Source organism: Somniosus microcephalus, chromosome 13 (genome assembly GCF_052327205.1).
Source record: "Somniosus microcephalus isolate GS21.2 chromosome 13, FLI_Smic_1.0, whole genome shotgun sequence".
Lineage (NCBI taxonomy): Eukaryota > Metazoa > Chordata > Chondrichthyes > Squaliformes > Somniosidae > Somniosus > Somniosus microcephalus.
The window spans coordinates 192,109,509-192,133,667 of record NC_140999.1 but is presented as its reverse complement, the minus strand read 5'-3'; the positions used below and the strand labels follow the sequence as shown (position 1 = coordinate 192,133,667).

At 42.4% G+C, this 24,159-nt stretch overlaps 1 protein-coding gene across 1 annotated transcript in view; it reads left to right on the top strand.

The window, feature by feature from the left end:
* LOC147108923 (death-inducer obliterator 1-like) overlaps window positions 1–24,159 on the top strand; it is a 176,724-nt gene that overhangs the window by 40,413 nt on the left and 112,152 nt on the right. Inside the window, 2 exon segments of the mRNA XM_086005877.1 lie at window positions 18,963–19,209; window positions 22,786–22,938. Coding sequence (XP_085862003.1) covers window positions 18,963–19,209; window positions 22,786–22,938 — 400 coding nt within the window.

Genomic DNA, 24,159 nt, shown 5'->3' with positions numbered 1-24,159 from the left:
GGTGTTCCCCAGGGGTTGGTTCTAGGACCACTGCTTTTCTTGGTATATTAATGACTTGTATGTGTGTGTACAGGGCACAATTTCAAAATTTGCAGATGATACAAAACTTGGAAGTATAGTGAACAGTGAGGAGGAGATTGATCGACTTCAGGAAGACATAGAAAGGCTGGTGGAATGGGCGGACCCGTGGCAGATGAAATTTAATGCAGAAAAGTGCGAAGTGATACATTTTGGTAGAGAGAATGAAGAGAGGAAATCTAAACTAAAGGGTACAATTCTAAAAGGGGTGCACGAACAGAGAGACCTGGGGGTATATGTGCACAAATCGTTGAAGGTGGCAGGGCAGGTTGAGAAAGCAGTTAAAAAGAGTTACGGGATCCTGGGCTTCATGAATAGAGGTAGAGAGTACAAAAGTGTGGAAATTATGATGAACCTGTATAAAACACTGGGATTGTTCTTGCAGAGAGCCGGCACGGGCCAAATGGCTGCCTTCCATGCTGTAACCATTCTATGATCCTCATCATTTCTCTACCTTTAACAAAGTTTATGGTCACTTCTAATTCTCTCCCACAATGTCTCCGTAATCCTTTTTACCTTTTCCTCTGCAAAGAGCTTCGAAGCAATTCTCTGTGAAAGACACCATATAAAAGCAAGTTGTTGAGTTTGTGTACTAAAAATGGTGCTTTACACAATGAAACCCTGGCGTTTCCTTGGAGCACGAATGGCTGTTTCAGAGGGTGTGTTTGGACCACATTCCCAATAGTCTTCGATCCCAAGTTAATCGAGTTATAGGTTATTTGACTTTAAGATTAAGGAGCATCTTCAGTATCTAATCAGCCCAAAAGTCTTAGAAACCTGTCCGACAGTCATACATGATTAAAGAGACAACGGTGTGGACTCGTACATAGAATTTTATGAGCCAGTAGTTACGTCACCTGGTTTCCAATGACCTATTAATATTGTGTTAATTTACAATTTAATTCGCACCTAGAATAAAGTTCCTGCTTTCTGACTAATTTTCAGATTAATGAACCTGATCTGGTACCTAGGAAGGTTTGTCTCCACCCTTCATTTGTGTATTTGTAAGGAAAGATCACCTCCATTTTATCTCTAGCTATTTCAGAACTACATGAAATAAAATACAGAATTCTCCCCATCTTGTCACAGAACCTATTTACAAATTTCGGGTAAATTGACAGCCCAGTTTTATTTTATTTGTTTATGGGATGTGGGCGTCGCTGGCAAGGCCAGCATTTATTGCCCATCCCTAGTTGCCCTTGAGAAGGTGGTGGTGAGCCGCCGCCTTGAACCACTGCAGTCCGTGTGGTGAAGGTACTCCCACAGTGATGTTAGGGAGGGAGTTCCAGGATTTTGACCCACCGATGATGAAGGATCGGCGATATACTTCTAAGTCAGGATGGTGTGTGACTTGGAGGGGAACTTTGAGGTGGTGGTGTTCCCATGCGCCTGCTGCCCTTGTCGTTCTAGGTGGAAGAGGTCGTGGGTTTGGGAGCTGCTGTCGAAGAAGCCTTGACGAGTTGATGCAGTGCATCTTGTAGATGGTATACACTGCAGCCACGGTACGCCGGTGGTGGAGGGAGTGAATGTTTAAGGTGGTGGATGGGGTCCAATCAAACGGGCTGCTTTGTCCTGGATGGTGTCGAGCTTCTTGAGTGTTGTTGGAGCTGCACTCATCCAGGCAAGTGGAGAATATTCCATCACACTCCTTACTTGTGCCTTGTAGATGGTGGAAAGGCTTTGGGGAGTTAGGAGGTGGGACACTCGCTGCAGAATACCCAGCCTCTGACCTGCTCTTGTTGCCACAGTATTTATGTGGCTGGTCCAGTTAAGTTTCTGATTAATGGTGACCCCGCAGGATGTTAATAGTGGGGGAGTCGTCGATGGTAATGCCATTGAATGTCAAGGGGAGGTGGTTAGACTCTCACTTGTTGGAGATAGTCATTGCCTGGCACTTCTGTGGCACGAATGTTACCTGCCACTTATCAGCCTGAACGTCATTCAGGTCTTGTTGCATGCGGGCATGGACTGCTTCATTATCTGAGGAGTTGCGAATGGCGCTGAACGCTGTGCAGTCATCAGCGAACATCCCCATTTCTGACCTTATGTTGGAGGGAAGGTCATTGATGAAGCAGCTGAAGATGGTTGGGCCGAGGACACTGCCCTGAGGAACTCCTGCAGCGATGTCCTGAAGCCACCACAACCATCTGTGCTAGATTTGACTCCAGCTAGTGGAATGTTTTCCCCCTGATTCCCATTGACTTCAGTTTTACTAGGGCTCCTTGATGCCACACTCAGTCAAATGCTGCCTTGATGTCAAGGGCTGTCACTCACACCTCACCTCTGGAATTTAGCTCCTTTGTCCATGTTTGGACCAAGGCTGTAATGAGGTCTGGAGCCGAGTGGTCTTGGCGGAACCCAAACTGGGCATCAGTGAGCAAGTTATTGGTGAGTAAGTGCTGCTTGATAGCACTGTCGATGACACTTTCCATCACTTTGCTGATGATTGAGAGTAGACTGATGGGGCGGTAATTGGCCGGGTTGGATTTGTCCTGCTTTTTGTGGACAGGACATACCTGGGCAGTTTTCCACATTGTTGGATAGATGCCAGTGTTGTAGCTGTACTGGAACAGCTTGGCTAGAGGCGCGGCTAGTTCTGGAGCACAAGTCTTCAGCACAATAGCCGGGGTGTTGTCGGGGACCATGGCCTTTGCTGTATCCAGTGCACTCAGCCATTTCTTGATATCACGTGCAGTGAATCGAATTGGCTGAAGACTGGCTTCTGTGATGGTGGGGACCTCGGGAGGAGGCCGATATGAATCATCCACTCGGCACTTCTGGCTGAAGATGGTTGCAAACGCTTCAGCCTTGTCTTTTGCACTCAGACGCTGGGCTTCACCATCATTGAGGATGGGGATATTCTTGGAGCCTCCTCTTCCCGTTAGTTGTTTAATGGTCCACCACCATTCAGGACTGCAGAGCTTTGATCTGATCCATTGATTGTGGGATCGCTTAGTCCTGTCTATAGCATGCTGCTTCCGCTTTTGAGCATGCATGTAGTCCTGTGTTGCAGCTTCCACAGGTTGGCACTGCATTTTTAGGTACGCCTGGTGCTGCTCCTGGCATGCTCTTCTACGCTCCTTATTGAACCAGGGTTGGCTCCCTGGCTTGGTGGTAATGGTAGAGTGAGGGATATGCCGGGCCATGAGGTTACTATTGTAGTGGAATACAATTCTGCTGCTGCTGATGGGCCTCATGGGTGCCCAGTTTTGAGCTGCTAGATCTGTTCTGAATCTATCCCATTTAGCACGGTGATAGTGCCACACAACACAATGGAGGGTGTGCTCAGTGTGAAGACGGGACTTCGTCTCCACAAGGACTGTACGGTGGTCACTGCTACCAATACTGCCATGGACAGATGCATCTGGGACAGGTAGATTGGTGAGGGCGATGTCAAGTAGGTTTTTCCCTCGAGTTGGTTCTCTCACCACCTGTCGCAGGCCCAGACTGGCAGTTATAGAAACATAGAAGCTAGGAGCAGGAGTAGGCCATTCGGCCCTTCGAGCCTGCTCCGCCATTCAATGAGATCATGGCTGATCATCCAAATTCAGTACCCTGTCCCTGCCTTCTCCCCATATCCATTGACCCCTTTAGCCTTAAGAAATATATCCAACTCCTCCTTGAATATATTTAATGAACTGGCCTCCACCGCCCTCTGTGGCAGAGAATTCCACAGGTTCACCACTCTCTGGGTGAAGAAATTCCTCCTCATTTCAGTCCTAAATGGCTTACCCCTTATCCTTAGACTATGACCCCTGGTTCTGGACTCCCCCGCCATCGGGAACATCCTTCCTGCATCTAGTCTGTCCCGACCTGACAGAATTTTATAGGTTTCGATGAGATCCCCTCTCAATCTTCTAAACTCCAGTGAGTACAAGCCCAATCGACACAATCTCTCCTCATATGTCATCCCTGCCATCCCAGGTATCAGCCTGGTGAATCTTCGCTGCACTCCTTCCATGGCAAGAACGTCCTTCCTCAGATAAGGCGACCAAAACTGCACGCAATACTCAAGGTGCGGTCTCACCAAGGCCCTGTACAACTGCAGCAAGACATCCTTGTTCTTGTACTCAAACCCTCTTGCTACGAAGGCCAACATACCATTTGCCTTCTTAACCGCCTGCTGCACCTGCATGCTTACCTTCAGCGACTGATGCACAAGGACACCCAGGTCTCGTTGCACTTCCCCTTCTCCCAATCTATTGCCATTCAAATAATAATCTGCCTTCCTGTTTTTGCCACCAAAGTGGATAACCTCACATTTATCCACATTATAGTGCATTTGCCATGTTTCTGCCCAATCACCCAACCTGTCCAAATCGTATTGGAGTTTCACGACATCCTCCTCGCAGCATACCCTCCCACCCAGCTTTGTGTCGTCTGCAAATTTGGAGATATTACATCCAATTCCCTCGTCCAGATCATTAATATATATTGTGAGCAGCTGGGGTCCTAGGACCGATCCTTGCGGTACCCCTCTAGTCACTGCCTGCCACTCAGAAAACGACCCGTTTATTCCAACTCTTTGCTTTCTGTCCGCCGACCAGTTCTCTATCCAAGTCAATACCTTGCCCCCAATCCCATGTGCCTTAATTTTACACGCTAATCTCTTATGTGGGACCTTATCGAAAGCCTTCTGAAAGTCCAAATACACCACATCCACTGGTTCTCCCTTATCTATTTTACCAGTTACATCCTCAAAAAAATCCAGTAGATTAGTGAAGCACGATTTACTTTTTGTAAATCCATGTTGACTTTGTCCGATCCTGTCACTGCTTTCCAAGTGCTCTGCTATTACATCTTTTATAATGGACTCTAGCATTTTCCCCACTACCGATGTCAGGCTTACCGGTCTATAATTCCCCGCTTTTTCTCTGCCACCTTTTTTGAATAGTGGGGTAACATTAGCTACCCTCCAATCCATGGGTACTGTTCCAGAGTCTATTGAGTTCTGAAAGATGACCAGCAATGCATCTACTATCTCTAGGGCCACTTCCTTAAGTACCCTGGGATGTAGACCATCAGGCCCTGGGGATTTATCGGCCTTGCAGTCCCATCAATTTTCCTAACGCCATGTCATCAGGACTTGGCCAGCTCGGTCAGTAGTGGTGCTACCGAGCCACTCTTGGTGATGGACATTGAAATCCCCCACCAGAGTACATTCTGTGCCCTTGCTACTCTCAGTGCTTCTTCCAAGTGGTGTTCAACATGGAGGAGTACTGATTCATCAGCTGAGGGAGGGCGGTAGGTGCTAATCAGCAGGAGGTTTCCTTGCCCATGCTTGACCTGAAGCCATGAGACTTCATGGGGTCTGGAGTCAATGTTGAGGACTCCCAGGGCCACTCCTTCCCGACTGTCTACCACTGTGCCACCACCCCTGGTGGGTCTGTCCTGCCGGTGGGACAGGATATACCCAGGGATGGTGATGGAGGAGTTTGGGACATTGGCTGAAAGGTATGATTCTGTTAGTATGACTAGGTCAGACTGTTGCTGTTGCAGTTATATGAACAGTGTATAGGAACTGTTGCATTGCTTTGTTGAATATGCTTCTCATGTCTGCATTGTCTATTCCTAACCATAGCCTGTGTGTGTGTGTGTGTGTGTGTGTGTGTCGTTTGTGTTTTTGTCAGATATTTTAGACCAATTGCAGTAGTGTAGTTCACTTTTTAATCTCTGTGCCCTGTAATTTCTTGGGCATATTTTGAAAGCTGTTGAAAGCAGTGTCGTGGCAATGGACTGGGGATGGGAAACAAAGGAGTACTGCTGAGGAAGAGCAAAGAAACAACATCCTGGATTTCTGCACAGTCTGTATGAATCTTAACAAGATGGAAATGGGAAAATGGCTAATCCACTGCACTACCTGCAGTAGAACAAGGGATCTTTTTTACAGCTGGACTTTGCTAGGCCACTGAATCTCGCCTCTCGCTGAGAGGTAGGGAAGAAAAGATAGGTGCTTCCCTACAGTGACAGAAATTTGTGTTCTAGAGATGTTAGCGATACAAAGGGTGTAATTTACAAATGTGCAAGTGCATTACAGCAATAGCTGAGACTGTTCAGTTGCACTGATACTGCAGACTGGTTTTGTCCTGATTAGAGTAGGCATTCGTCCTGCGGGCTATGTTGTAACTTTTCAGCCGGGTTGCCTGGCACTTTGTGTTTTGGCTTGTTTACTATGTCTTTTAATGAGAGAAGTAAATGAAATAGATTTTGAAAATTAACTAAATGCTGTGATTTCGCTGTGATTGCATTTAGCTTGCACGGATTCTGTCTCCAGTTTCCAGCTTGATCCCATGACCTTTGAACACACATGGCACTTGGTAAGATATCAAAAAACAGTTAAACTCTTATTTGCAGTAATCTAGCACTATTTACCAACTTTGAATCATTTGGGAAACTGATCTGGTTCAGATTAAATGCTGCTATTTGATGTGGAAACTGGAGGTGCTGTCTCTCGGAGATGTTTTACCAAGGTTCGTGTCCTGGTCCACATTTATACAGGAAACTTTCTGGTATCCGGCACGGATGCAGGAAGAACGTGTTGCCGGTTCATCAACAATTCCGGATAACCAAACGCTATAGTAAAAGATACGGAGCTGAGAGCTCCGTATAAAGCAACAAACCCTGTTGCAACAGCTTCAGAACAATCGGCACAAGTTGCAAGCATCTCTGTAGCTTAGCAACAGCTTCAGCTGCACCCTTGCGCAGCAACAAATAGAGTAAAAAAAGTAATAAAAGTTATCTGAACCGACTCCTGAATTTTGCCGGTGGATAGAGCGTTCCGGTTATTTAGGGGCCGGTTAATCGAAAGTTTCCTGTACCTCAAACAACATCTCTTTTTTTTTAAAAAAAGAACTGGTCATTCATTTCATTGCTATTAGGACCTTGCTGTGCACAAATCAGTTGCTACATGTGCCTACATAACACAAGTAATTGATGAGCTGTGAAGCTCTTTGGGATGCCCTGAGGGTATGAAAGCTGCTATATAAAATGCTTGTTTGCTCTTCTGTTCATTAAGGCAAAATGTTTGGTGTCTGAGGTGCAGTTTATTGCAATGCTGACATGACATCGCCTTTCAACCGCACCCCAGGCTATTATCTTAAAGCTGTCTTGTCTGTGAGGCAAAAGTTCAGAAGTTCCTGATTTTAAGGTTTTAAAAGATCCCATGGCACTATTTCGAAGAAGAGCAGGGGATAATCCCTGGTGTCTGGCCAATATTTATCCCTCAATCAACATCACTAAAACAGATTATCTGGTCATTATCACATTGCTGTTTGTGGGAGTTTGTTGTGCGCAAATTGGCTGCTGCGTTTTCTACATTACAACAGTGACTCCCTCCCACTTCAAAGGTACTTTTTGGCTATAAAGCGCTTTGGGACATCTCGAGATCATGAAAGGGGCTATCGAAATGCAAGTTTGTTTTTTTATAATGTCTATATATAATACTGATGGACATTAACTGGAATTGCAACTTATAATGAGCCAGTGTGTTTATATAATTTTTTTTAATTTCTCTTGCTCCCTCTACTACTGATATACCAGCAGTAAGCTTAAAAAAAAATCCCAGCAGCCACTCAAGAAACGCCACTGTCTTCAGGGAAATCTCTTCCAAATTCTTTCAGTGGAGATGTATATGGCTCCCATCTCCCCTCCCCTCCCAATAATGTAACCTCAGACTCATCGTGAAGAATGCCATGAGAGATAGAATCACAGAAATTACAAAATCGAAATGGGTCACTCGACATCTAGCTGCTGTTACTGCACCTTCAACTGAAACGATTTACTCAGATCCTGTTTCCCTGACAATTTCCTGTGCCTTCCTTGTATTGCCTTTTAGTTACTTACACATTTCCCTTTTAAATTATGCTATTAGTCCCTGCCTCAATTGCCACGTGTGCTAATGCTCTCCAAGTTCTAATAACTCCAAAAAAACCTCCAAAAACTTCTTAGATTTCCTTCTTAATTTTCTATGTTCAAGGCCTTGACGTCCTTCCTAAAGTGTGGTGCCCAGAATTGGACACAATACTCCAGCTGGGGCACAACCAGTATCCCCATTAATAACTTGTCAGACTTTTCATAAGTGTCGTAATGTGGATTAAATTTTTTTAAACACTTTGGTAAATCCATATCATCATAGAATCACAGAAATTTACAGCAAAGAAGGAGGCCATTCAGCCCATCTTGTCCGTGCCAGCCGACGAAGAACTATCCAACCTAATCCCACTTTCCAGCACTTGGTCCGTAACCTTGTAGGTTACGGCACTTCAAGTGCATATCCAAGTACTTTTTAAATATGATGAGGGTCTCTGCCTCTACCTCCCTTTGCAGTGAGCCCCAGACCCCCACCACCCTCTGGGTGAAAACATTTCTTCTCAAATCCCCTCTAAACTTCCGACCAATTACTTTAAATATATGCCCCCTGGTTATTGACCCTTCTGCTAAGGGAAATAGGTCCTTCCTATCCATTCTATCTAGGATCCTATACACCTCAGTTAAGTCTCCCCTCAGCCTCCTCTGTTCCAAAGAAAACAACCCCAGCCTATCCAATCTTTCCTCATAGCTAAAATTCCCCAGCCCAGGCAACATCCTTGTAAATCTCCTCTGCACCCTCTCTAGTGCAATCACATCCTTCCTGTAATGTGGTGACCAGAACTGCACGCAATACTCTAGCTGCGGCCTAACTAGTGTTTTATACAGTTCAACCGTAACTTCCCTGCTCTTATATTCTATGCCTTGGCTAATAAAGGCAAGTATTCCGTATGCCTTCTTAACCACCTTATCTACCTGTCCTACTACCTTCAGGGATCTGTGGACATGCACTCCAAGGTCCCTCTGATCCTCTGCAGTTCTCAGTGTCATACCATTTAATGTGTCTTCCCTTGCCTTGTTAGCCCTCCCCAAATGAATTACCTCACACTTCTCCAGATTGAATTCCATTTGTCACTGTTCTGCCCACCTGACCAATCCATTGATATCTTCCTGCAGTCTGCAGCTTTCTTCTTCATTATCAACCACACGGACAATTTTTGTATCATCTGCAAATTTCTTAATCATACTTCCTACATTCAAGTCCAAATCATTGATATATACCACAAAAAGCAAAGGATCCAGTACTGAGCCCTGCGGAACCCCACTGGAAACCGACTTCCAGTCACAAAAACATCCTTCGACCATTACCCTTTGTTTCCTGCCTCTGAGCCAATTTTGGATCCAACTTGCCACTTTGCCTTGGATCCCATGGGCTTTTACTTTTGTGCCCAGTCTGCCATGCGGGACCTTATCAAAAGCCTTGCTAAAATCCATGTAGACTACATCAAACGCACTACCCTCATCGACCCCCCTTGTTACCTCCTCCAAAATGGGGCACATCTATCACATTCCTTTATCTGCACTCTAATTTCTTCAAAAAATTGAATTTGTCAAGCATTCGCTCCCCAATGCAAATCCATGCTGACTGTCCCTAATTAGCTCGTGCCTTTCTAAGTGTTCACTAATTTCATTCTAGAAGTCTGGACTCTAGAAGTTTACACATAACTATAATAACAATAATTGGTTTCTAATTTCCTAATTTATTCTTTCCCCATTTTTTGAACAAGTGGGTAACATTTCTCACTCTCTGGTCCTTTTGGCAATTCCTGTTTCCAACAGCTTTTGGAAATTTATGGTGAGTTTGTCCCCCCAACCTCCTTCAGTATTTAGGCATATATACTATCTGCGCATTTGATCTTTCTACTTTTGGTCCATTGACGTTTTTATTTATATCTCCAGTAACGGTTCTTCCACATCCTTTTTGGATTTTACTTTTACCTTCTGTAAAAGCTACATCAAATTTTTTTTTACTATGGCTGTCTGCTATTCCCGCACTCTTGCGTATCCCTTTACCTCTAAGTAGTACCATGCATCTTCCATACAATCCGCACCGAGGACACAGATATCCTTGCCCCCCCCCCCCCCCCCCCCCCCAACAAAGGAAAACTCTGCCTTTTCTTCCCCCTTTCATACTGGCGACAAGCTTATATACACCCCCCCCCAACCACCAAGTGCACACACTTGGGCTCTGCTTTTTCCCTGCTCAGAAAACATCCACACCCTTGTTGAGCTCTCGCTCTCCATCTCCTTGTGTATCTCCCCCCTCACTGTGAAGAAGTAGACCGTGGCCCAGTGTGCCATGGTACTCTTCATTGTTGATCCCTCTCTCTCACATTCCCCCCCCCCCCCCCCCCCCACCAAAAAACTCTGGGTCCATTTATATCACCATCTTCTAATTGACTTGACCTGTATATTGGAGTTAGTGTGCGACACCATAGGAGGTCAACTAGTTAGTGTGCGTAAACAACCTGTGCTGGTTCCCTTTATATTGACCAAGTTTTCTTTCACACTCCTTCTTAGTCGTCCTAATTTCTTTTTGTTTTCTTTCTGTCTTTTATATTTACCATAGCTTTCTTTTCAATTATCCCCTTACATTTATCATATTCATCTTTATTTAATCTAATTTTTGATTAAATGCTTTTGATCATTATTTTTTGTCCGAATTTATTTTACCTCTACCTAATTCATCTCTTCTTTAAATCTCTCCCTACTGTGTGGATGGAAAAATAGCTGATCTAACTTGGGTTTGGTACTTGTTCATCTCTGTGAAATTGGCTAATTTACAGTTGAATACCCTTTTCTTGGACTCTGTCTTTATCTAGTTTCAATGCAAACCTAATTGGGTTATGGGCTCTATTTCCCATCTTCTACCTGTGCATAACTATCTGGTCCTGCATCATTATTCAGTCAGATCCAGAACTGCGTCCTTCCTGCAAGATGTGCTCGTATGATTACATTTAAAATTATCTGGTAATCCGCAATAAAGACCAGGATAGAATAGGAATTTCAAAAGACAAACTTGAAAGGGTTGAGCCAGAAGAAATTAACTGGGAAATATTACTGAACAACATCTCAATTGAGGAAAAATGGAATGCTTGTTTTAATAAAAAAACAACAAAAAAAAACAATTTGGGATATGCAGATGTACGTAACCGTAAAAAATGTGTAAGCTGAACTAACATTCCTCAAAATGGATAAATGGATCAATTAAAGTGGAAATAAAGAAGGAAAACCTACTGTACAGGGAAAATGATGAGTATAAGGGAAGGCCCGAGAGATGAGTGTTATTCACACTACTAAAATGTTCTTCCACTATTATAACAATAAAAAAAGTTGTTAAAGGAAGTTAGAACTTTTTAAAGAAAAAAGTAAGTGAAAGCCAAGATTAAGCCATTTGAAACCTACTGGATTGATATTTTCTAGAAATATTCATGAGGATTGTTGAATTTCTGTACTATACCTAGTATCCTAGATGATTTTGAATTCAGCTTGGCAAAGGCACTTGCCAAGTTTAGCAGGCTGTAGTAACTTAAAAAGATGGCATGAATTTAGAAGTAAAATATTATACCTGAAAACCACCTTGCTTTGTAGAATGTTACATGCGATTTAACTTGTGTGGACTTCGGAACGGGTTTTCACAAACCTCTACGTGAAATGTTTTTTCTTTATTCATTCTTGGGATGTGGGTGTTGCTGGCTCGGCCTGCATTTATTGGCCATGCCTAATTGCCCTGAGAAGGTAGTGGTGGCCTTCGTCTTGAACTGCCTGGTTGCGATTTTTGATGCAACTGATTGGCTCGCTCGGCCACTTCAGAGGGCAGTTAAGAGTCAGACGTTTGTGTGGAACCAGAATCACACACAGGCAATACTGGGTAAGAACGGCAGGTTTCTTTCCCTAATGGACATTAAAGAATCAGTTGGGTTTTTACGATAATCCGACAGTTTCATGGTCACTTTTACCGATACCAAACTTTTATTTCCAGGATTTAAAAAAAACTGAATTCAAATTCTCAAACTGCCATTGTTGGTCCTGGTCTCTGGATTATTAGTCCAGGCCTCTGGATTACTAATTCAGTAATTTAACCACTAAACTACCGTATCCATGTGAGGCAGATTAAAGAAAAGATTTTAAAAAATAAAGTAAGTGACTGAGTACGTGAGAGGTGGTGTCATCTTGGAGAGTGAGGGTGGGTGTTGCATGAAGTCCCTCAGCCCAAATGTTTGGACTCCTCGTTCTAATCTACATAAATGACCTGAATGAGACAAGCAAATTTATTGCCAATATGAAAAAAGAAAAGAAAGACTTGTATTTATATAGCGCCTTTCACAACATCCCAAAGCGCTTTACAGCCAATGAAATACTTTTGAAGTATGGTCACTATTGTAATGTAGAAAATGGGAAAGGAATAAGAGACCAGAGGCAGCTAAATATTTACAAAAAGATTTCAATTGCTAATGCAATTGGGCAGGAAAATGGCAATTAAAATGTATTAAATGTAATGCATAAGGCATAAAATTATTTGTCATAAGATGTACAATGAATGGAATTAAATTCCATGTTGGAAAGGAACCTAGGAGTAAGCACTAATTCTCCTATATAACTCGTCTCCTTTATACCTGGGATTGATCATGTTGTTGTTCAACATTTTGCAATTCACTGAAGTTCCCCGGGGAGGAAATTTGTAGTGTATTGGCTCGCTCTCTGGAGGAATTTATAGGTACTGGTGATGTTCACTATCCAGACAATACGGCAAAGTACCTGAAAGAGCAAGTAGAATGCTAGGGTATATAGCTTCTTAATAGAGCACAGTGCATTGGTCAGAGCGTGCCACAAAAAGATGTAAAGAATCCAGAGTACATCATCGGGATTGATAACCAAATGTAGAAGGGCTGTGTTATGCAAGAAAATGAGAGAAACTTGGGTTATAGAGTCTAGAATGAAGCTGGTTTAAGGTTGAGGAACTTAATTGAATTGTATAAAGTTTTAAATTATATAAATAAATCCAGATTATGAATTTAAAATAAACTGGGAAAGTAGTGCCAGATGGCATCAAAGGAAATGGGAAAGTAAATTTGAAGCGGATATTGGATGGAATGTCTTTATTCAGCAGTGAGCATTTGGTATATCCAGGCAGAGCAGTGTAAACAGAAACCGCTGGATTTGGAAGCAGTGATGGTTGAATTCAGAGTTTGGTGATTGGCTGCTTTTGTTTATGAAGTGAACATTAGTTTATCCTCATTTACATACATGCCTACCTCCTAATTGTAAACTGAATAGGCTAGTTTCACTGCAGTTTTCATTACTATATTTTTTATTTCTAGTTAATTTTGCATCGGAAGTCGTCGTGTAGGTTGTGGCATTCTTCTTAGAATGTGTATTGCTGTAATTAGCTTCAGTTAATTGCACAGTATGATAATGGCTTGGAACCGGACATGAAATGCCTCGTGGGCACTTTTGGGAAGCAGATCTCCCTTCAGGCCTGGCCCCGCCCTAGTAACCAAGGAAGTAAAGCACACACCATGATCAAAAAACACTTGCACACATTACTTTTCATTTTACTGGCAAGTGCAGCAAAGTTTCAAGTACACATGCTTGCGTCTTGTGACTGAGTGTTCAGATCACGTGCCCGATGACTCTATTACTCATTTTTAAATTTAATAATCACAAGCGCAGTTAGCAACACCTGGATTCCCAATTAGTCACACAAGGCGAATAGATCAATATTCTTTACTGTTTGTGATTCCATGGTGTTGTAAGGGCCAATGTGTCATTTTCACAGGAGTACAAAAGATTTGTCTGTCTTCATACTTAATACTGTAAAATAATCAAAATTGATGAATAATTTAGTGTGCTGAGAGCATTTCTTGATTGCTACTTCCCTAGTACTGTGCATTGTATTGCCTGACTTTTGTCAGTTTAGCTATTTTCACTAAGCGTTAATGCACATATACAGTCTACTCTTAAATTCAAAGTTGTTTAATTCACATTATCTGTAATTTAAAGTCTTTAACCACTAACTTCCCAATTTGTTTAATTCAAATTATTAGATAATTCAGTTTTTAGCACAAAGATTGAATTATTAATAAACTGTATACACGCATTTCATCTTAATATATGCGCAGAAAAGTCAAACCGCTAATAGCAGTCGAGCTAGTCTGGCTAGCTTCTCCATATTTGTTCCACAGGCTTGGTCACTGGATTATAAATTTTAGCATAAACTAGGTACGTGATAAAGTTCTATTTGACTGTTCCTGAAATTCAAATCACTTTTTCCTTTGTTGATCTAAAGTGACAGCAAATTAATAGCCTAAACCAAAATGAAAAAATCCCCCAAAATTAATAGTAAAATGAAGAACTTCTGGAAATACTGAGAGCATTCTTGATGAAAATTTCTTCCTTTATTAAAAAAAAAAGTTTTTGCTTTTGAAACATAATTTCTGACACGAGCTTCAAAACATTTGCTCGCAATAGTTTGGGGGACAAGGAGCACAAACAGAGATAAAGAAGCTAAGGAATTAATAAACAAAAATCCCAAAGCTTCATTGTAAACTTCACTGAGAACCATGAGAACTTCAATTAGTGTAGTATGCATAGAATACCTTTCATGTGAAGCCCAAATTAGAGTGTTAATGGGGTGCTGGGCTGCAGCTGCAAAATTTTGTGGCTTGAATAGTTTTGTTGTTTGGCTCAGAGCCAGTTTCTAGGGTCCAAATGTTCTGCAGGGCTCAAGAAGTGGAGAGAGTAAATGAAGAAATTGAGCGCCTGTGATGGAGTGTCAGTGAAGGGACTCTGTTATAACAATTACTGCTGATTTCTGGGATCGTGACCACCCTAATACACAGATAGGTGTAGGCAAGATAATGCAAGGCAGGTAGAAGACTTTTACTTGGCTTTGGATATGGTGTAATTGGGACAAATCTTTCTGGGGAACTTTTCCTCACCAAGCTGTTAAATGTGGATATTCAAATTATGGACTGACGTGTCTGAATGTTTACATAAAATGTGTTGATAGCTTACAGGCTCTGAGAATTAAACTGATTGGACTGAAATGTCATATTTATTTTTAAAAAGTGCAAATATTTTTTAAAACAGCATTTCATCTCATCATATTTTTGCTTTCAAGGGCAGATTCAAAAACATTAATCCTGCAAAGAATGGAGATAGCAATATTTTGATAGGTGACACAGATGTTATTCTAAGGCCATTCCTAGGGCCCAGGAAAATTTCAAGTTCAGACCCAAGTTTTTGTTGCGTTAGCTGGCCTCAGCCTGCTGGTCATGGCTGGAGGAGAATTGAAGTCATCTTCAGTCATCTTGCTGAGATTGGATGTGTCGAAGTGCCACATCCACTGTGCAGGTTCACATAAAGAATGGCACTTGGATTATGTTCCGGACGACTGCCACCGCATGCGTAGGACTACTGAATTATGGTGACTGAAGTCACATCTCTGCTGGGACTCTACGATATTTTACTGGTGTTTTAGGGATCAAATTTTGCAATTTGGTCTATTTTTCCATGAAAACCATTGATCAGTGGCCTTCAGTGAGTCGTTGGCTTCAAGAAAGGAGCTTAAAGGAGGAAATTGAAGCAGGAAAACAATGAAGGGAAAAAGCAATTCTTTATAAATATCAATTCTTGTAGCACAGTTGAAGATCCACTGCAAACCAGAAAAATAGCATATATTTAAAATCCTAAATGAGCTACATTTGCTCAGCAGCTTGGTTCTGTGCCCAGAAGGAATACTTACTGATTGGTGTACAACAGAGTAGTCTTTCAGCATAGGATGCATAGAACGGATTTGTCTAAAAATTGCAAATGTTATTTTTATTCCCCATTTTTCTGTCCTTTTTTATCTGAAGGTATTTACTCCTTTTTGGTGCATAGTTGCATGCGTGCCAGAAGCTCTCCAATACCCTGGTCAAATAACCTGTATTTGTGCGGGCACCACAGGCAACCCCAGTCCTGTCCTCGCCTCAAGGCCACACCTGCTCTCCCAGGGGGCTTTGCATGGATGACTTCCATGATCAGGAACCCTGTCTTTCAGTTCTATCTCCAATCCTAGCAGCTGTAGTGCCATTGTTGCTGCTTCAACTAAGACCAGCTGCCCCAGCACCGAATGGGACCTTGTTTGTCTTTGTATCCCTCAGCTACTCACTGGTCAAGCTCACTGAGCTATTTGCAGCGCTCAATTAATAATGACAAAAACTATTCATTACTTGTCATGTGCCATGATGCAGCTGGGAAATTGCCTTCCTCTTTCAAGAGACATTTTGGCTGAAACCTACGTGGCCTCCTTATTTGTAGTCTATAGGAATGTCTCCTTAGCATAGGCCATCTTAATTTTATTTCCCCCCAGTTCATCATCTTCCACAGTGTTTGTGGCACTGAGAATTGGACTTTGTCAAAAAAAAAAAGGCGCTCAAGTGATTAATTTGAACTTTCTTGTACCTCACCTGTTGGGTTGATTTGGAAACAGTTTACTGCCTGATAAATGTCTCCTAATAACCATAAACTTTGAAGGATCTGAATTGTCACTTGGATAGTTTTAAGCCTTAAAAAAAAAGGGCTCTGAACCAGATAGGAATGGAAAAAGACCACTACATTCCATCTGATGAGTGAGTATTGTGTGCAGTTTTGGTCGCCTTATCTGAGGAAGGATGTTCTTGCCATGGAGGGTGTGCAGTGAAGATTCACCAGACTGATACCTGGGATGGCAGGAATGACGTATGTGGAGAGATTGGGTCGATTGGACTTATATTCGCTGGAGTTTAGAAGAATGAGAGGGGATCTCATTGAAACGTATAAAATTCTAACAGGACTAGACAGACTAGATGCAGGAAGGATGTTCCCGAGGGCGGGGAGTCCAGAACCAGGGGTCACTGTCTAAGGATAAGGGGTAAGCCATTTAGGACAGAGATGAGGAGGAATTTCTTCACCCAGAGAGTGGTGAACCTGTGGAATTCTCTACCACAGAAGGCAGTTGAGGCCAATTCATTAAATATATTTAAGAAGGAGTTGGATATATTTCTTACGGCTAAAGAGATCAAGGGATATGGGGAGAAGGCAGGGACAGGGTACTGAATTTGGATGATCAGCCATGATCTCATTGAATGGCGGAGCAGGCTCGAGGGGCCGAATGGCCTACTCCTGCTCCTATCTTCTATGTTTCTATGAATTGTATCCCATGTTACCACTTGCATTGCTCTATGGAATTGTTCCCTAGATACGTAATAAGTTATTGCTGCAGATGAGCTGGCTGCATTTGGACAGGTAGGAATGGACCACGCAGGGGCAGTCCTGTATAGCTGGACAGCAGAGGAGAAATGATAAAGGAGATGGTCATCCAAACAATTTGATGGCAAATGATGTTAGCACACTCCACGGAGCAGTCAGGCTATATCAGTATATCCAACTCAGTATGTAGATACCCTGAGGAGTCAAAACATAGGGGTGGTTTGTTCTTTTTGGTGAAAGAAGATTCTGATAATCAGCAGACCACAGAGTATTCATATTGTTCTAAACCACTTTAAGCCTTGGGGTTATTGGTCACAAACCCAGATATCCTTTTGAAGTACCAAGATTTTGTTCTCCATAACGGCGCAAGAAAGGACAATCATTTCACTAAATCTTCTGCCCAGTCAAATTAATGACAAGCACCCTGTCCACTAATTTCTAGAGCTCTGGTGGGAGGATAGCTAGTCCAGTTTATGAAGTTATTGCCACTAACGGTATAACTAGAGATTATGGTTCATGGATTGCTCTGTGGATTCTAAACACCTGGTCATTTGTGGGATTTCCTTGGTTGGTATGTTGTATGAAGCAATAAGATCATTAGATTGCCAGAAAGCTACTGGATTGATCCTACTTTGTAGCATTTAGGATAGGTTGGAGCCTTTCTGATGTCCTCGGCTTCATAAACTTAGTGAAATACACTAGGTGACAGCTGTGGTTCAGTGGGTAGCACTCTCGCATCTCAGTCAGAGACAGGAGCACAAAATTTAGGCTGAAACCAGTGCAGTACCGAGGGAGTGCTGCACGGTTAGAGGTGCTGTCTTTCGGATGAGACGTTAAAGGAAGGCTCCGACTGCCCCCTCGGGTGGATGTAAAAGATCCCATGGCACTCTTTCGGAGAAGATATGGGGAGTTCGCTCCGGTGTCCTGGCCAATATTTATGCCTCAACCAGTACAGGAAACTTTGGTTTATCCGGAGGTTAACTGTCCGGAATGCTCGATCCACCAGCAAAATTCAGGAGTCGGTTCAGTAAGTTTTTTTTCTTTTCGTTGCTTTTTTTCCCACCAGTCAGGCTCTGCAAGGTCTAGCTAAAGCTGTTGCTTAGCTACAGAGACGCTTGCAAGCTACGGCTGACTGTTTAGAAGCTGTTGCTAAGCAACAGGGTTTGTTGCTAGATACGGAGCTCAAAGAGCTCCGTATGTTTTAACATTACCTCTGGTTTGTCCGGCAGTTTTGATGGGACGGCAACAGCTCGGTCCTGTCGGTGCCGGATATCACAAAGTTTCCTGTATCACTAAAAAATAGATTATTTGTTGCTGATTGTGGGAGCCGCGTTTCCTACATTACAACAGTGATTACACTTCAAAAGTACGTCATTATCTGTTAAGCGCTCTGGGATGTCCTGAGATTGTGAAAGGCGCTATAGAAATGCAAGTCTTTTAAAATGTTTGTATGGTACTTGTACCTGTATTGTTGATTGGACCAGTTCAATTTCTTGGTAGACAGTTGTCAAAAGTTAGATGTCAATAATTACTCTTGCAGTCAAAACTGTCATGAGTAATTAACAGCTTAAAATGACTTTCAGCAGTTTTTGGAGTTATTTTTTAGAAGAACTAAAGAAGGGTAATGCATCTTTAGAATGTTTTTGTGAAATTGGAATGAAACCTGTAACAAAGCTTACACTGAAGAAGTACAGCATAGCACTGCTCTGCACATGTGCTTCCTAATATTTATGGTAAAGCGTATGCGGTGTTACAGTACCATATTCTTTTCTTATTCGTTGCAGCAGCCAGAACATCATGTGGATCTATTTATGGACATCCCAGAATCTGTAGGTCCATTCCTGTCACAGGATCATTTAAACCCTCCCGGAGAAAGCGGTTTTATCAGTAATACGGATTCGTATCAAACTACTGACGCTGTATCGAACATGTTGAGTGATAAGGATCCACTGCTGCCATCATCCAGTGCACCATTCAGGTTGGAGCTGCAGGCAGAAGGTAGTGAGCAGTGCCAGATAAACACAACTGCAGGTATTCTACACTTGTGTTGTATATTGAGGAAAGCATGGAATGACCCAACCTAAACAATTTGACTCGTAACTAATCTGGCTATTAAATAATATATTTTGTAGAGTCGGTTCTGTTTCTACTACAGCAGGGCATGCATTCAGGGGCATGCATTCAGTTTCTTGACAATTAGCTGGTTTTATTTAAGAGATTTGATTATTTAAAAAAAAATCTCCTCACTCTGCAAGTAGTCTGTGAACAAAAATCGCAGAATGCACCAGTGTCCCTCTGTTCAAGTAATCTATGCATTGCAACTCCCAGAACTTAGCTTGAGGCTGCCTCCCATTTGAATCTAATAAATGCCACCTCATTTTGGATCTGGGCACATAACTTATGATATTTCATAGAATCATGGAAACGTACAGCACAGAAGGAGGTCATTCGGCCCGTCGTGCCTGTGCTGACTCTTTGAAAGAGCAGTCGTGCTCAGTCCCACACCCTCGCTTTGTGTCCGTAACCCTGTAAGTTCCTCATCCTCCAATACCTGCCCACTCCCTTTTAAAATTATTTAATGGAATCAGCTTTCACCACCTTTTCAGGTAGAGCGTTCCAGATCCCGACAGCTTTTTCTTGAAATGATTTACAGCATTTCTTGCCACCCGCAGTGCATTCCAGGATTTAATAGCCCAGGCTTTCCGATTGGGGGCATCTCTGGATTTCCCCCTCTCTCTCTCGAGATTGTCCACTGACTCTGGCCATATTTCTACCCCTGGCAGCATTTATATGTAGGAGCTGGGCTGCCTGGCCTCCGGAGCAAGCAGCAGCTGCAGTGCTGAAGGAAAACAAAATGGGCGGAAAATATTTAATTCTGGTGCAGCTGTGCTGAGTGTTTGCACTCATCATTCGTTTCCTGATGCCCCAAGACCTTCCTCTGCCAATCTTTGAATGCAGGATGCCCTGCCCGAACATGCACCATTTCTGTCCTGTGTTTGAACTGGGCAAATGCAGAAAAAACGGTGCAACTTAACGTGAGTGTATTCTGACCTGATGGGACCCGGCCCCAGGAAACGGCGGGCAGGGGCAGTTTTCCACCCCTGTCCACCCCAGATCCAATGAAAAAAATTGGCAGGCAGAGGAGCAGAAGATCTGCCGCTCATCCTAAGCCATCCCAGAGTTCAGGAACTGTCTGAGAGGTTACCGAATTAAGAGGCAAGAAACCATTATTTGAATTGTACAGCTAAATGAATTGATTTTTAAAAATTGCATTAAAAACATCAAAAGGTGAATTTGGAACTTTATCTGAAATAACTTTTGACAGGAAAATCGAAGTAGCAATATTGGAGGAGTTTATTTATGCAACTGCAGATTGTATACACGTTGATTTATGTAACTGGCAGGTGACGGCATAGCCTTCGGGGCTCGTAAATCTTACAGGTTTACGGGCGGCCCCCAAGGTCATCCGATTTTTGTCTCAACGCATTTTTTAATTTTTCCTCTCATAGGTGACTTAATGCAATTATTTTGTTAATGTATACTAATAAAATATGTATTCTGCAATGATCAGTTTCCCTTTGGAAAACTTGACCGGGATCTGTAAGAGTGTTGATATTTGCTGTGATCCGTCACACAGAAAACTTTGTTAACGACTGTGTGAGAACAACTTTCTTTATCTACCTGCAGTGGGTAAGGAAAATACTTTCATTTTCCAGGAAGCAATCAGAAAAACACTTCCCAATCTCTAAGCATATCTCTGACTTTCTTTCAGTAGCCCTGTCATCCCCCCTCTCCCCACTCCACCCAACTGTCACAGAATACCAGGAACAACACCATGGCCGATGTGTCTGTATATGTATTATCTTTATGCTCAAAAGATGGTTCACTGCCTTTCTCGAGATTTTTTTTTTGAAAACTGAATTTGGAGATCAAATGAAGAGGGCAAGTGCTTGCTGTGGTTGATGTGAACAGCATCCTAACAGGAGGAAGCCAGCAATTGGAATTCATTTTCCAGCTAGGTTTAAATCACTTGGAAAAACAAACTGAAATACCATGCGACTTTTCCAATGGGAAAATTGACACATTCTCTCAACAACCTGGCCTGCTTTCTAATTGTCAACAAAATAAACCACTGGTGTTGTTAAACAAAGGTGTTAACCTGGAGGTAAAAATTGATCCATTCATAATGGAAAAGGAGCAGTTATTAATAGCTTGATGTGAAATTTGCTTGAAATAAAGCTTTTAAAATTTATTTATTTAAAATTTGTTTTGAAGTCTTTTGGAAAATCAAAGAAACTTACCAAATTCTCACAAGGGAAGACATCTTTGTGCTTCAACTAAACAGGAACCTACTAAGACATGCTGGAAAATTCAGCAAACTGCACGTCGCCAGTCTCCTGGCTGATCTTCCACTCTCCATAAATTCAGCTGAACCAAACTCTGTTTCCTGTAATTTATCCCACGCTCTTGGTTCCCCCAATACTTTTCAAATTTAAAATCCTCGGGTTGACGTCCCTTCATGGGCTCACCCCTCCTTACCTCTGTAACCTCCTCCATCCCAGAACACCCCCGAACACCGTGTTCCTCTGACTCTGGCTTCTTGTGCATCCTCTCCTCAATTTGCTCCACATTTGGTGGCTATGCCTTCAGCCATTTCCATTATAAATGCTTACAAAGGCAGTTTCAAAGTTAAGTGGTGACATAAAGAGGGACTCAAATCGTAATGTAGGAAAAGAGATTTGCAAACAGGAAGTGTGCGCTCTACAAAACATGTATACGTAGAATATACGTGTGTACTAAATGCAAGATGGAAAAGATGATTTATTTGGAGACACATCATTCCAATATGACAGTTGTGGTAATGTTAGCAAAAGATTGTTAATGAGGTTCTCGCAAGATTGTTCAGGCTAGATCTGGACATCAAATAGTTGAAGTTTTTCTTGTGATTTTTTATTTCAGTTTTTGTTTAACCACAGGACTGTAGCGTATACATGTTTTAACCTCATTTGATGTGTGGCTGTTCATAAGTATATTTTGAGATGTGACAGTTTGCTGATACCCTGGACTTCATGGATCATTTTCACGTACAGAAATAGAAAAGTACTTGTCCCAAACCCTGGGTTTCCCAGGGAGATGTGTCCAGTAGATCGATTTTTAAAAGCAGTTGCTAATTGTTTCCCAAAAATCCAAAATAGAAAATGAGTGGAGAGAGAAGGCAAGGTTGAAATTGTTTGAAGCAAATCACTAGACTCCAGACCAATTTTGCTATTTTTCTGTTGTAATTTAAAATGTCTCTTTTTAGATGTGGCAGTGCTTGCATAAAATGTAGTTCACTTGTGAGTTGGCTGGTGCACAGAAATCATGGTTGGCAGCCATAAGTAAAGAACTTAGTCGCGTGGATGAGTATCTGGATACGTTGATCCTGGTGTCTTTGCAAGCGACTATAATTTGTACACATAATTGTGAATCAATCACTTCTTACCGGTCACGTTGAAGCATAGTATTTGTGTAAATGTGTGGCCATTGTTTATGTTTAAATTAATTTTAGCTGTTGGGGATTTTAGTTAATACAAGCAAGCACAATTTCTGAAGTGTTGCTAATTTCAGCCCTAAGGTTGGGTGACGTAGGAGATGTCATCACTGCAATGGAAGAAGATGAACATGGAGTGTCTGGTCTTCAGGAATCTTCACAGAATAGTAGCAACTCTGAGCCCAATCCCATTCAACCCAACAGGAAGTCTCCTCGTCTCCACACACCAGGTTAGTGGATGCATACATAAGAGCTGAATGGTTATAAGGACTGGACCAAAGCCTACGCTTCTCATCTGGGCTGGAATTTGTGGGAATACATTATTTTGAACCTCTGTATGCGAACAAAAATTGTTCATGTGGGAATTTGGTTCAGCTCTAATGCTGCATTTCTGCTCCATGTAGCAAGGCTACTCTCTGATAGCCGCAGACAGATCCACATCTTCCCAATTTTTTTTGCATACTTCTCAATGGAACAGAAGTATTTTGCCTATGTTGGCCCAAAAAGAAATTGTCTCTAAGAATCTGCTGGACACTGGTGTAAGAGTAAGTTACGCTGGTGTAAGAGTAAGTTACGCTGGTGTAAGAGTAAGTTACGCTGGTGTAAGAGTAAGTTACGCTGGTGTAAGAGTAAGTTATGCAGAGCAGAAGGTCCCAGATTTGATTCCTGGATTGTGTAGTGTTGCCTAATTCCAGTTGAGCACAACAGTTGATGACAATGCCTCTGGGCTAGGGATGAGAAAAAACAGCCAGTGCTACTATTGCTGATTGCTATCCAGTGACCGCTTATTGGAAAATCCATGAGTGAGAAATTCCGGTGAAGCAAGGAGCGACCTTTGGCTTTGATGCAGTCCACAGTTGACCAGACTGCTGACACCATCTGTCCTCGTATGTTAAGTTCAGTGCGGTGATTAATCCTTTATAACTTGATGCCCTCGGGCCTGGAATAATCCATACTCTTTTTGATTCCTGTCCAATACATCAATGCCCTTTTGAAGGTACTGTGCCCAAAATTGCACATAATAGTCCACATGTGGCCTCAACAGTGATCTATTCAGGGTTTGAAAAATGTGTTTCGACTAGTTTATCATTAGCCTTAAGTTTCACACTGGGTGGATACTTTTGAGTAATTGGCCCGAAGTCTCTTTCCTTTTCCACCTTTGCCAACGGATAAACATTATTTTGTTTTCTGGGCGATGCTGGCAAAGCCGGAATTATTGCCTACCCTAGTTGCCATGAGAAAGTGGTGGTGGGTGCTCTTGAACTGTTGCAGTCCTTGTGGTGGTGGCACTCCCACAGTAGTGCTTGTTAGAGAATTCCTCGGTTTTGATTCAGCAATGTAATGATGGAGTGGCAGTATATGTCCAAGTCAAGACGGTGTGTGAGCTTGAGGGGTGGGGTGGGGGGAACTTCCAGTCTAAACTGAGCGTTTGCATGTCAGATTTACAACTG